At 46.8% G+C, this 14,277-nt stretch overlaps 1 protein-coding gene across 1 annotated transcript in view; it reads left to right on the top strand.

Moving 5' to 3' along the window:
- Window positions 1–14,277, top strand: part of LOC129867020 (UV radiation resistance-associated gene protein-like) — a gene marked incomplete at its 5' end in the record, with an annotated part of 86,275 nt that overhangs the window by 6,031 nt on the left and 65,967 nt on the right. Inside the window, 3 exons of the mRNA XM_055940124.1 lie at window positions 398–632; window positions 1,052–1,112; window positions 4,263–4,428. Of these exons, the coding sequence (XP_055796099.1) occupies window positions 398–632; window positions 1,052–1,112; window positions 4,263–4,428 (462 nt within the window). The remainder of the gene's footprint in view (window positions 1–397; window positions 633–1,051; window positions 1,113–4,262; window positions 4,429–14,277) is intronic.

Below are 14,277 nucleotides of genomic sequence, written 5' to 3'. Positions count from 1 at the left end.
ACCTGGCACCTAACTGTCTTGCCCATTCAGCCTCTGAGTGGCACACATACTGTACACAATCCATGTCTCAATTGTGTTAAGGCTTAAAAATCCATAATTAACCTGTCTCCTCCCGTTCATCTACACTGATTTGAAGTGGATTTAACAAGTGACAATAAGGGATCATAGTGTAGCTTTCACCTGGATTCACCTGGTCATTCTATGTCATGGAAAGAGCATGTGTTCCTAATGTTTGATACACTCAGTGTATATTACTGTATTGTACAGTACCTTCTCCCTCTCTCTCCCCATCCCCCCCTTCCCCTCTTCATCACCTCATCTGTCCCTTATACCCATTTTCTGTCATTTCCCCCTTTTTATCCTCCCGCCTCTCTATATCCCTGTCTATTTGATCCAGTTGCTTCTCTTCTCTGTCCCCAGTCCTCCCACTGTTCTCTTCCTCCTCCTCTGTTACTGTCCTCTTTGTGTTGCTCAGTAAGGCAGTGAGTCTGACTGAGTCATCAAGTGACTGTCTCTGTGTCTGTCTTCCCAGAGAGCTGTTCCTCAAGTCCAACGCTCAGCTCACCTTCCGCTGTCGTCAGCTCCTCTCTGAGCTGTCCTACATCTACCCCATCGACGTGGTCACCACGGCAGTGAGTAACCTCCTCCTGAGTAATGCTAGAAATGAGCCTGGTCCCATATACTACACAGTGTAGGCTGTAGTCAGCCCTATGGCATGACAACGATGGCGAACAAGAGAGAGAACCTTGAGTGAGAGAAGAGAAAAGCTTGGGGGGAAATGTTTTCTCAGCCCTTATTAGTCTTTGGAGTGGCCAACCACTTACATTCCCTGTGTTTTGAAATCGGTTAAAGTTTCAATCTGAAATGTTCTGCGACGGAGCTGAACAGCTTAAATACTCAGTGGTCATTAAAATACCATTTCTAAGGAGAGGGCCCTTTTTGCTCCCGAAGCGTTTCCCTTTCCTCTCTCTCTGTTTTCTCTGTTTTCTGAATATGGAATTGTTGGTTCTTGGATTCTCATTCTCATAAAACTTGTTTAATTTCCCTTCAGGCTAATCAATCCGATTATGTCATCTGTGGAGTGAAGCTGCCCAACTCTGAGGATTTCCAAGGTAACGTATCTATTTCAACGGGAAACGGAAGGGTTTAGAGTGACACAGAGACACTCATAAAACAGGGTGCATCTGCTTCCTTTTATTGAAGGTTCAAACTTCTGACCTCTCTTTTGGTTCCACATCACCATCTACATGTAGTAAATGTGAGCCAGTACTCCGTCTGAGGTTTGTGTGATATCAGTGGTTCCATGGATCCGTTTGAGCTGATGCTCTGATCCTCTCCTGTAATTGGGACACTATAGTTGAGTCCCAAATGGCACCCTATTCCCTATGTATTGTGCACTATCATTTTTGGGGGGCACTACAGTATATAGGGAATGGGGATGTTGGGACACAGAACAATATCTGCTCTGAGGTACAATGACAAGTGTTTTAGAAGTAGTGGCTGGTGGAGGAAACTCTGTGCAAGACAGCTGTGTTGTATGGGCTAGATGTATACCTTGATACAGAGTCAGAGTAGTTACACTGGAAAGGTTTCGCCATACTCCCTGGTAGCAACCTTTTGTTAATGGAGCCAGGCCCAGGACCCACAGAGTGCTCCCCATCATCCAAGAATGTGGAAATTGCTTCCTGTGTATTTGACCTCTGGAGTCTGAATTCTGCTGCCCAGCTACTTTATAAGGACCGGACCCATGGGTGAGAGGGACTGGGAGGTAGTGGAGTGATGAGACTGAAAAAGGGACTCTCTCTCTGAGTTTGTCACACCACTCTGCTGGTCTGTAAGTTTAGCCCACCATTTCTGCGTATTTATGAATACTGAGTAGTATAATCTGCAAAGTACTGTATGTCGTAAGTCTGTCTCATTTACTGCGGGTGTTTAAAGGCAGCAGATTAGGATTTGGCATTGTGTTTGTGCACGTTTACACGGCAGAGGTCTGAATAAGATGATGATTCAAGAGGGGCTTACGTTTGGAAAATGTTATTCATCTAATTCCCTCCATGTCGCACCCGTATGTGTTGTGGAAAATCTGATTTGACTTTCTCAGCCAGGGAAGCATGACTTCAAAGACATGATGGAGGGGGAAGTGGAGTTGAGGGGGTTGAGGCAGGGAGACTAATGAGAGCCAGGTTTCACCAGTGTGCCTTCTTTTAATACCCCTTCATTGCTATCCCCCGACCTACCCCAACGCTGCCTCCATCTCCAGCCCCCCATTTCCTTGGATGCAGCAGCCTCCCCCCCTTCCCCATCCTGATGGCTCGTCGTTTGTATTTGCAGAGGTGAGTGGCTTCCCATCCCCTGTGGAGGTGTGCGGCTGCCTCACCCCGCGGGGGTGGTAGAGATCTAGTGAGTAAACCACGCAGCATGTGCTGTGGCAGTGCAGTAGGAGATGGTGAGGCCTACAGGGGGAGTCCTAACCCACTCACAACCTCCCTCCAACCCGTCCTGTCCTCCCTTCCCTCTCAGCCTTGAGGGAGTATGCATGTGGTGTGGCTGTGTAGTAGAACAGAGAGTGAGGGGGACAGAGGCCTATAGGAGGTGAGGAGGAATGGTCTACCTGGTCAGACGTTCCTGTCTAACACCACCTTAACCACTACACCTATACAGCATCCCAGCCTGAAACTACCCCATCATAGAGGCCTGACCTTTGACACTTCACCCCTGCTCTGATTTTTGTGGGGCCCTCCCTGAGAGCTGGGCCAGCCCAGTATTAAGCCGATCATGTCTGGAACTGTGTTGTTGCTGGGTGACAGACAGGAGAGGGCTGCCTGCAGGGTAGGATGTGGTAGATTAGTGAGCCACTGGGGTCAGGGCTGCACAGCCTAATCCAACCAGCCCTGCCTGGGGAGACTGAGGAGAGAAGGTAGAGGGGTGACGCTGGAGGAGACTGGGGACAGGAGATGGGAGAGGCTGGATAAGGTGAGGGGGGAGAAGAGAGAGGATAGGTTGGATGAGAGACTGGAGGAGACAGTAGAGAAGGGAGGGGAGGCTGGTGAGGGTAGAGGGGACTTGCTGCTAAGAAGAAGGGGTCATGGGGTGGAAACAAGCCCCCCAGTGCTTTCTCTCTCTCGGAGGTAACTAAGCCCTCATCTAAGGCTACCTGACTTTGGATTTAAAAGGTTCTCCATTTGCCCCAGTACATGTCAGTTAGACTTATGATTCCTTTATCTGACATTCCTGTTGGATATAACTAGTTTTATGGAAAGTATTGGCATTATAAAAGGTAGTCCACTTCATGGCCTCTGCTGGTATCAGATGTGCAGACACAAGAATTGTATAATTCAGGGTCTTCTAGTTATACACCAAAGCGCTCCTAGTAAACTATTCACTGAGGCAGCGGTCTGTTATTCCAAAGCGTTAAGACAAAAGCACTATGATTTGGGGATTTGGAAAGTATAAGCACTTTGCCCAGAGCAATGTCCTGTTGCTCGGCAGTTGAGAACTTGAAACAACTTAATGTGCTGTCAAAGAAAGCCGTTCCTTTACTTCAGCGAGGTGGTGGACCTGTTTTCTAGTCAGAAATGTTAATGAAACCGTAACCGTCTAATTTTCCCCTAAAATGCAATTGAGCCCCGCAGGGATAGTTTTACGTGACGCTTTTGCTTTTCACGCACATTTCTGAAATAAATTAAGTAGTTTTAAGTAAATTAGGTATTCCACAGCAGTTGAAGTTTTCTTGCGTGTTGCGTCGCCAAAAACCCACTCTATCATTTCAAAAACACTTTGCCCATGTAAATGTGCCTGCTTTTCATCGGTGTGATTACTTGGTTACCAAAGTTTTTTCCAGTCTGTGACGTCTTTATTATATTACCACGTACGAATTATATTGCCACGTTACGATTTGATCTTTCATTTCAATGTAATGAACTTATATGAAACACGTATGAAATACATGAGTATTGCAGTCAGACTGTTACTGATCACTTGCTTTCAAGTGGAGCTTCATGAAGCGTTAAGGAAATTATGAAACACAGACTGCTTAGCTCGTTGTTGCCGTTTTGACCTACTTTAGTTTCTAGTCGTAGCATTAAAATGTGTTGAATTAATAACCCATTAAAACACAGCCATTGAAGTGATTAACAGGCATGGCATTTCATTATCAGATCCGTTTAACAATGTTTCTTACTTTATAAAACCTACGAGACCATTTCACAGTAAACCTGTCCAACAGAGACTGACTGACCTCTGTGTTGTGTTTTGTCCTACAGCGAAGGATGATGGGAGCGTTGCGGTTGCCCTGGGTTACACGGCCCACTTGGTGCTGATGATCAGTTGCTTCCTGCAGATCCCTCTCAGGTATCCTGTCATCCACAAAGGCTCCCGCTCCTCCATCAAGGACACCATCACAGACAAGCTCAGTGAGAAGGAGCGAGAGTAAGGACCCTACACTCTGGTTATTTTCTTTCTTTTTCTTTCTTTTGTAGATACACATTTTTTCATTGTTACTGTACAACAGTACAGGTTGAATTTCCTTTGTGATGATTAGCCACCACAACAGTACTCCAATAGAGTAACTCTGTTATATAATGATCAACATAATAGACCTTGGGAGACGATATACTGTGATCCTGGTCATAAGAAAGTGCTTACAGGGGCCAAATAATGACAGTAGCTAAGCCTGCTGTAACCAGGTGATGGATGCCAAGGATTCCTAGTAGCCAACGATTTAGTGGTAGAGTAGAGAGAAACTCTAAATTTCAACGACTGCACAGCTCATGGTGATCCTGGTCATAAGAAGAGCCAAATAAGGTCAACGTGTGTGTTCTCTAGTTTACTGTACTGTAGTTCGTTTGTGCAGAGGATTCCTAGTCACCCATGAAAGTGAGGATCAGAGGGAACCATGTGACCTATCACACAACAACCCTTCCCTCCAATCCAGATCTGTTTGGACAGGTTAAGCCCACTGTAATGCAGCATATCAAACCGTGTGAGGTTCACTCACAGGTCTTTCTTTACAGTCCTCCTCTTTACCATTCCATAATCACAAACCCCAGACAGTTTTATTTTTCATAATGACCAAGCAAATTGTTGGAAATTCCTCAAAAGCAGCCAGTGTGTTTTACCCACCCTGGCCTGTGTTGTAGACAGTATTAATTTTGTACCCGGGGGCTAACCTAGGCACTGTTCTATCAACACTGTATTTAGACAGATGTACATGAATGGAGAGAGGTATTTAAGATGTAGGGATATGTATGATAATATTGTTGCCATGGACACAAGGAGAGGATAACACTCTTGGGGCCACGCCTCTGAGCTCTACCAGCCTGCTTGTTTAAATCCAATTTAAAGTGTACTGGGCACAACAATTACAGTGTAAGGACACTATATTAAAATTATTATTTGGATCTGTTTGGATCCGGTAACTATGCATCAAGCTTCCAACAAAACTCCTGTTGCCTTGTGATAATTGCATGTTTGGGAATGCACACGCATGCTCCCAGGTATGCGATCGTATATTACTTTATATTCCAGTACATTCCGTGCACATTCCTGTACATTCCCCCTCAATCAGGAAAAATAAAGAATGGGTATCAAAATTAATAATTGATAGGATTTTCTAAAATCCAAAGACACTTTGAAAATAGGTATAATCAGACACTGTAGTGATGGGTATGATACGGATGTGGGCATATTTGATCCCTTTGGTGTTAGATTGATTAATAATAAATGTAAGTGCCAACTGCTAAGAAGGTAAAAAGTCTGTCTGGATTGCTTCTTGCCACGCTACGTACAGTACAGTTATAACCTGTGATTATAACCTTCTGCACAGCGTGCTCACATTTAACTGCCTCTAGTCTCTCCACCGTGGCAGGAAGGCTCTTACCTGTTCATATCAGCAAAATACTTTGGTTTCACCCCTCATATTCCATTGAGTGATATTCTTTGCTTGTAGCAGATGGAGATTGCCTGCGTTCCATAGACACACAATATTATACGATGTGTGGTGTTCCCCTTACGAGGCCTCCTGTATAAGGAGCAGCTGTGAGTCCCGTGTTAGTGGTTGTTAATGGCCAGAGTGAGATGGGTAGAGAGTTGCAGTGTGTTTTCTGCTCTGTGCTGTTGAGGGGGTAGCGGGCAGACTGGCCTTTGAAACACTAATGCATGCAGCCTCGTTATAGTCAATGAAGGAATAAGAAAGAGAGAAGGGCCAGACCCGAGACCCCTTTATTAACTCATAGTAACTAACAGTTCCCTAGACAGGCAGCAAGCCCCTTGGACCCCAATTAGTACCTCAGTAACCCAGTAAGCCCTGACCAATGCTTCATCTAACTCTGTTGGCTGTTCTGGGCTTAAACTGTATCACCCTGTCAGGGTGAGATGTTCCCATGTGTTTATCTCTCCTCTCTTTCTCTCATACTTTCTCACACACACACATATGGATGCTGCCCATCATTGTGTTAGTCAGACACAATGGAAGTCATGTCAACAAATACATACATTCCTCCACACACGCATCCATATGGCATACATCCAAACCATTGAACGTAAACAGGCAGATGGTGAGAGTGCGTGGCAGTATCAGAGACCACTACAGCTGGCAGCGACCTATCTCCTCTTCTTCTCCTCTGAGTGATGTCATCATGGCAGCTGGAGGGGCTCACTGGGGGTCTCTCCTCCCCCGCTCTCCATCCAGCTCTACTCTCCCACTACGTCTACCTCTGTGGAGGGCCTGACTGCACTGTACGCATTTCCATTCCCAGGGCTTTAAAGCAGGATATTTACACCAGGCCCATCAGAGAAAATAAACCAGAGGAGGGATGGAGGGAGGACCCAGCCCGGCCTCACAGCCCCACCACATCACCCTCGGCTGTCCCTGAGCAGGGCCGAACGCTCCTCTCACTTTGACCTTTCATCCCCCCTACCTCCTCCTCCCCATGTTTACGAGCCTGCCGGTCCCAGAGGGCCCTACACACGGGGCCAAACGACGTGTGGGAAGATGGAAAGTAACCTGTCTGAGGCTGTGAGTGTACAAAACGAGTGATTAAAGTGTCGGAAAGGGGCAGTGAATGGAGATAAGTGAGGTGGTACCTGAGCGGTACCTTTAAAGCATGGCAGAATTAGCAGGTGGGTTTGCGATCGATCATTGCTGAAGGCACGCGTATAGAAACCCTCTGTTGTGATGATGATGGAGGAGCAGGTATGCAGGCAGCACACCAGCCATGCTCCTGGAGGGTCTGGGAAACGTTACTAGTCCACCACTCACTGTGCATCTCTGGTCCCCAGTTGGCTCTTGTGGTGTGTGACGTTCTCTCTCTGTGTATTACTCTCTATGAGTGGTGTGTTCCAGATGCTAGTGACGTCTCAGCACAGCTTGTTCCCAGCTAGATGGAGCGGAGTGTCCCCACTGTGGAGTTGGGCTGTGACTGATTCCTCTGTGGAGGCCAAACATGTGGTGGATCTCACATCGCACCCTGCCAGTCTAGTTAAAAATGTGAAAATTTAGCACCACCTACAGTTCATCATATAGTAGAGTAAGACATGTTTTTCCTATCCCTGGATATATATATATATTTTTGTGCTTGTTAATTGGAGTCTAACAACCATTTAGGTTCTCCTGACTGTGCCAGCCATATATAAATGTGTCTGACCTGTAGAACGAGGGCATTGCTGTTATATTCCACTCCACGTCGCGGTGGACCTGCGGTCTCAGATAATGACGACCTTGGCTTTTATGTAGGCGGCCATTTTGCCACAGCAAGAGCAGGCAGACCTGTGTACAGCTGAACTGGAGTGCCCTCTAGAGACCTCTCAGTTAGTGTGGAATGAATGGGGCCGCTTGGGGACTGCAAGTAGTTTTCAGGGAAAGGTGGTGAACGACGATGACTCCACTTTGCCTGTTTGTTGGCACTAGGCCTACCTTGAACGCACCATTATTTGGAATCTCGGAAGCTTTCACCCCCTAAAAACATTCTCAGAATGCAATGTGCTGTAACGACACGTTGCACCCACATTGTGGAGAGCAGCAGCAGGGAGAACCCAGCATCAGCTCCATAGCTCTAGTGTGTCTGATTGCATGGGGGAGAATGGGGAGATGCGATCCAGATGTCCACTGACTGTATGATTGAGACCAGAGCCCGGCCGTTAAAAATCTAAGCGCTGCCTCATACAGCCTTTTTACTAGGACTATTAAGAGGGAATCCATTTTTTTTGTCTGAGTTTCGTTATGAAAGTGAAGGCTTAAGAAAGAAAAAAAAACGTCTAAGAAGGGATTGACACATCAATGCGTGGCTCAAGTATAGTGTTGTGCGGCAGGGTGGAACTATGACTGCCAGTGAATGGAGGGAGGGATTCTAAGAGAGGGCCCCGGCTCGGCAGGACCTGCATCTCAAAAGAAGAAGGTTATTGTTACGGGGTTTCAACGCTTTCACGTCCCTTAACATGGACCATGTGGGACCAGGGGAAGGGGTGGCTGAACCTCCCTCAGTTTCACATAGCAGCCACAGGACAGGAGAGAGAGGAGGGAGGGGGTAGAATAGTTGCTCAATGACAGGACTAGAGACTAGAGACAGGCAGACTTTCACACAACACACACCCAATCACGCAAATACTTTCTCACACTCTTTTACCCCCTCAAAGATGTAGTACAATATAATGGGAAATACTGTAAAGGGTTAGTGAGTTTTGGATAGCCCAGGGAAAAGGGAAGGATTGTCTTGTGTACCAGACTGGTCAGTTGCATAAGTGGTTGACTGGCCCTGCTACTCTGTAAAACCTTCCTGTGATCCAGAGAAGATGGGCTGAGTGGGCCAGTGAGACCAGGCTGCTCCCCATCCTCAGTGGTCCAATGCCCTGATGCCTCAGGCACCCACCCACCCACCCAGCCAGCCTTACTCTACTCTACCATCACTCTGTTAATGCCTCAGCCATTAGGATACATTCCCTTCTATGTTTAGCCCATTTAACAACCAATTGACAAATTTGTCTTTTTCATGTAAAGCTGTTAATAATAAACATCTACCTTAGTTGAACGCCTTTCAAAGTCATAACTATGATCGTTAACTCAAAGGAGTGGCTTTGTTGGCTCGGTTCATCTGTACATTATATTTTACACTGCTTTTTCATCGATGGGTAACCATTGGCCATGACTTGTGTTCTCTTAATGCCAATAGTGGCCGGGTCTCACTCTACATTTACATTTTAGTCATTTAGCAGACGCTCTTGTCCAGAGCGACTTACAGTTAGTGCATTCATTTAACAACCAAATATCACAGTCGTAGGAAGTACATTTTTCCTCGATAAAGAAGTTAGCAGTAAAGTCAGTGCTCTCTCGCTCTCGCTCTCTCTCACTCTCACACACACATATAAACATACATACATACATACATATATTAAGACTCATGGGAGTAGTTAGCTGTATATGGCCTGTGACTCCCTGCCACAAGATTGGGAACACAAATTAGAAATACCGTTCCATGTGTCCGTTTCACTTCAGGTCAGCATCTGGGAGGAAGTTTAGATTCCCCGTGATAAATAAAGAGGCACTTCTGCAGAGGGAGATCACCTAGCTAGCCCCATAGAGAAACCTGCTTAGATCCTGTCCTCTGGGTCCAGCTCTCTGGTTCTAATTAAAAGAATAGGAGGAAGGGAGAAAGAGGGAGAGGGGTGGGAAGAAAGAGGGAGGGAGGGAGAGGGGTGGGAAGAAAGAGGGAGAGGGGTGGGAAGAAAGAGGGAGAGGGGTGGGAAGAAAGAGGGAGAGGGGTGGGAAGAAAGAGGGAGAGGGGTGGGAAGAAAGAGGGAGAGGGGTGGGGAGAAAGAGGGAGAGGGGTGGGGAGAAAGAGGGAGAGGGGTGGGGAGAAAGAGGGAGAGGGGTGGGGAGAAAGAGGGAGAGGGGTGGGGAGGGAGGGAGAGGGGTGGGGAGAAAGAGGGAGAGGGGTGGGGAGAAAGAGGGAGAGGGGTGGGGAGAAAGAGGGAGAGGGGTGGGGAGGGAGGGAGAGGGGTGGGGAGAAAGAGGGAGAGGGTTGGAGAGGGAGGGAGGGAGAGGGGTGGGGAGAAAGAGGGAGAGGGGTGGGGAGAAAGAGGGAGAGGGTTGGGGAGGGAGAGGGGTGGGGAGAAAGAGGGAGAGGGGTGGGGAGAAAGAGGGGTGGGGAGGGAGGGAGAGGGGTGGGGAGAAAGAGGGGTGGGGAGGGAGGGAGAGGGGTGGGGAGAAAGAGGGAGAGGGGTGGGGAGGGAGGGAGGGAGAGGGTTGGAGAGGGGTGGGGAGGGAGAGAGGGTTGGGGAGGGAGGGAGGGAGAGGGTTGGGGAGGGAGGGAGAGGGGTGGGGAGATGGAGGGAGAGGGGTGGGGAGAAGGAGGGAGAGGGGTGGGGAGAAAGAGGGAGAGGGGTGGGGAGAAAGAGGGAGAGGGGTGGGAAGAAAGAGGGAGAGGGGTGGGGAGAAAGAGGGAGAGGGGTGGGGAGAAAGAGGGAGAGGGGTGGAGAGGGGTGGGGAGGGAGGGAGAGGGGTGGGGAGGGAGGGAGAGGGGGTGGGGAGGGAGGGAGGGAGAGGGGTGGGGAGGGAGGGAGAGGGAGAGGGGTGGGGAGAAAGAGGGAGAGGGGTGGGGAGGGAGGGAGAGGGGTGGGGAGAAAGAGGGAGAGGGTTGGAGAGGGAGGGAGGGAGAGGGGTGGGGAGAAAGAGGGAGAGGGGTGGGGAGAAAGAGGGAGAGGGTTGGGGAGGGAGAGGGTTGGGGAGGGAGAGGGAGAGGGGTGGGGAGAAAGAGGGAGAGGGGTGGGGAGAAAGAGGGGTGGGGAGGGAGGGAGAGGGGTGGGGAGAAAGAGGGGTGGGGAGGGAGGGAGAGGGGTGGGGAGAAAGAGGGAGAGGGGTGGGGAGGGAGGGAGGGAGAGGGTTGGAGAGGGGTGGGGAGGGAGCGAGGGAGAGGGGTGGGGAGGGAGGGAGGGTTGGGGAGGGAGGGAGGGAGAGGGGTGGGGAGAAAGAGGGTTGGGGAGGGACGGAGAGGGGTGGGGAGATGGAGGGGGGGAGGGAGGGAGAGGGGGGGAAATGGCATATATTTATCATATGCTTCGTTAACAACAGGTGTAGACTAACAGTGAAATGCTTACTTACGGGACCTTCCCAACAATGCAGAGAGAGAAAACAGAGAAATAATACAAAGTAATAATAAATGCCCAATGAGTAAGATAACTTGGCTACATACACGGGGTACCAGTACTGAGTCGAGGGAGACATTTTTACAGCAGTGCGTTCGCTCCAAGATGGTTCGTTACCCGAGATGTAAGTGGAGCAGTGCGGCAGTCATTAAAATAGCATTCACTGACATATGCTCAATGTAATCATTTCTCAGACATTGGAAATTACAGCTCGCTGTGATTTATATAGTAACCGGTGCCATTAGCCGTGACAGTTGCGAGGCAGCAGGTGTTTTTTAAAAAGCAGGCCTCACATCATTTATGGTCCTGGTGCGTTTGAAATCACACATTAAAGACGTTCTAGGGAACTTCTGGGGATTTCCCCCCCCCCCGTTTTTTATTTTCTTCGAGCCGGCTGCGCATAGCTAAGTGTAAGTAATGGTTACGAGTGGCTAACTCCCAACTCCACTATGTGAACCAGAACTGTTGATTTGCACATTTGGTGTATTCAGATAGCATACATTTAAATCTATTTATTAGACGTTAGAATGTTGAGACAAGATGACTCCTCATTGGCCTGAAGGGAGGTCCAAAGAGGCCTGGCTTTTCTAGTGTTAAGGGGAAAATAGTAAAAAAGTTACTGAAAGTAGTCAGATTATGCTAGTGAGTTTGGGTAATACAAAAGTTACGTTACTGATTACAATTTTGGACAGGTAACTAGTAAATCTCACGAATTACATTTAGTAAGTAACCTACCCAACTGTGATTTTTTTGATAAACCCATCAGTTTTAATATTGCAGAAAGATTGTGGGTTCCATCAATGTAATTGTCTGCATCATTTCCAATCCCCAATATATTTATTTTGTAATTATATACATTACCCGTCAAAAGTTTGGACACACCTACTCATTCAAGGGTTTTTCTACATTGTAAAATAATAGTGAAGACATCAAAACTATGAAATAACAGATATGGACTCATTTAGTAACCAAAAAAGTAAGGATGCACCGATATGACATTGTTGGCCGATACCAATAACCGATATTTAACATTTTAGCGGCCTTTTATGCAGTCTAGTAAAGTTAAATAGTTAACACACACACACACGGACGCAGCGGTCTAAGGCACTGCATCTCAGTGCAAGAGGCATCACTACAGTCCCAGGTTCGAATCCAATCTGTATCACATCCGGCTGTGATTGGGAGTCCCATAGGGCGGCGCACAATTGGCTCAGCATCGTCCGAGTTTGGCCGTCATTGTAAATAAGAATTTGTTCTTAACTGACTTGCCGAGTTAAATAAAGGTTACACACACACAGACACACCACACACAAACCACACCACACTGACCAAAAAGTTATTTTGTTGGCATTTACATACAGTTGAAGTCAGAAGTTTACATACACCTTAGCAAAATACATTTAAACTCAGTTTTTCACAATTCCTGACATTTAATCCTAGTAAAAATTCCCTTTCTTAGGTCAGTTAGGATCACCACTTTATTTTAAGAATGTGAAATGTCAGAATAATAGTAGAGAGAATTATTTATTTCAGCTTTCATCACATTCCCAGTGGGTCAGAAGTTTACATACACTCAATTAGTATTTGGTAGCATTGCCTTTAAATTGTTTAACTTGGGTCAAACGTTTCGGGTAGCCTTCCACACGCTTCCCACAATACGTTGGGTGAATTTTGGCCCATTCCTCCTGACAGAGTTTGTGTAACTGAGTCAGGTTTGTAGGCCTCCTTTCTCGCACATACTTTTTCAGTTCTGCCCACACATGTTCTATAGGATTGAGATCAGGGCTTTGTGATGGCCACTCCAATACCTTGACTTTGTTGTCCTAAAGCCATTTTGCCACAACTTTGGAAGTATGTTTGGGGTCATTGTCTATTTGGAAGACCCATTTATGACCAAACTTTAACTTCCTCACTGATGTCTTGAGATGTTGCTTCAATATATCCAAATAATTTCCCTTCCTCACGATGCCATCTATTTTGTGAAGTGCACCTGACCCTCCTGCAGCAAAGCACCCCCACAACATGATGCTGCCACCCCCGTAATTCACGGTTGGGATGGTGTTCTTCGGTTTGCAAGCCTCCCCCTTTTTCCTCCTAACATGACGATGGTCATTTTGACCAAACAGTTCTATTTTTGTTTCATCAGACCAGAGGACATTTCTCCAAAAAGTACGGTCTTTGTCCCCATGTGCAGTTGCAAACCGTAGTCTGGCTTTTTAATTGCGGGTTTGGAGCAGTGGCTTCTTCCTTGTTGAGTGGCCTTTCAGGTTATGTCGATATAGGACTCGTTTTACTGTGGATATAGATAATTTTGTACCCGTTTCCTCCAGCATCTTCACAAGGTCAATTGCTGTTGTTCTGGGATTGATTTGCACTTTTTGCACCAACGTACGTTCATCTCAAGGAGACAGAATTTGTCTCCTTCCTCAGTGGTATGACGTCTCCCTGGTCCCATGGTGTTTATACTTGCGTACAATTTTTTGTACAGATGAACGTGGTACCTTCAGGCATTTGGAAATTGCTCCCAAAGATGAACCAGTGGAGGTCTACAATTTTTTTTCTGGGGTCTTGGCTGAGTTCTTTTAATTTTCCCATGATGTCAAGCAAAGAGGCACTGAGTTTGAAGGTAGGCCTTGAAATACATCCACAGGTACACCTCCAATTGACTCAAATTATGTCAATTAGCCTATTAGAAGCTTCTAAAGCCATGACATCATTTTCTGGAATTTTTCAAGCTGTTTAAAGGCACAGTCAACTTAGTGTATGTGAACTTCTGACCCACTGGAATTGTGATACTGTGAATTATAAGCGAAATAATCTGTCTATAAAAAAATTGTTGGAAAAATGACTTGTGTCATGCACAAAGTAGATGTCCTAACCGACTTGCCAAAACTATATTTTGTTAACAAGTAATTTGTGGAGTGGTTGAAAAACAAGTTTTAATGACTCCAACCTAAGTGTATGTAAACTTCCGACCTCAACTGTATGTCCCCATTACCTGTAAAACATCATCAAAACCTATTTATTTCACTTACTTGCTGTGCTGTTTCGTTGTTCATTTGTTCAGTCTCAACCAGGATTTCATCATACATGTCAAGCAGTGAAGTTTCAGCTCTTTCTGTCTGTGGCCTCTCTTCTTTG

This window comes from Salvelinus fontinalis, chromosome 2, assembly GCF_029448725.1.
Source record: "Salvelinus fontinalis isolate EN_2023a chromosome 2, ASM2944872v1, whole genome shotgun sequence".
NCBI lineage: Eukaryota > Metazoa > Chordata > Actinopteri > Salmoniformes > Salmonidae > Salvelinus > Salvelinus fontinalis.
The sequence above is the reverse complement of the archived record's forward strand: the minus strand, read 5'-3'. Positions and strand labels throughout refer to the sequence as shown.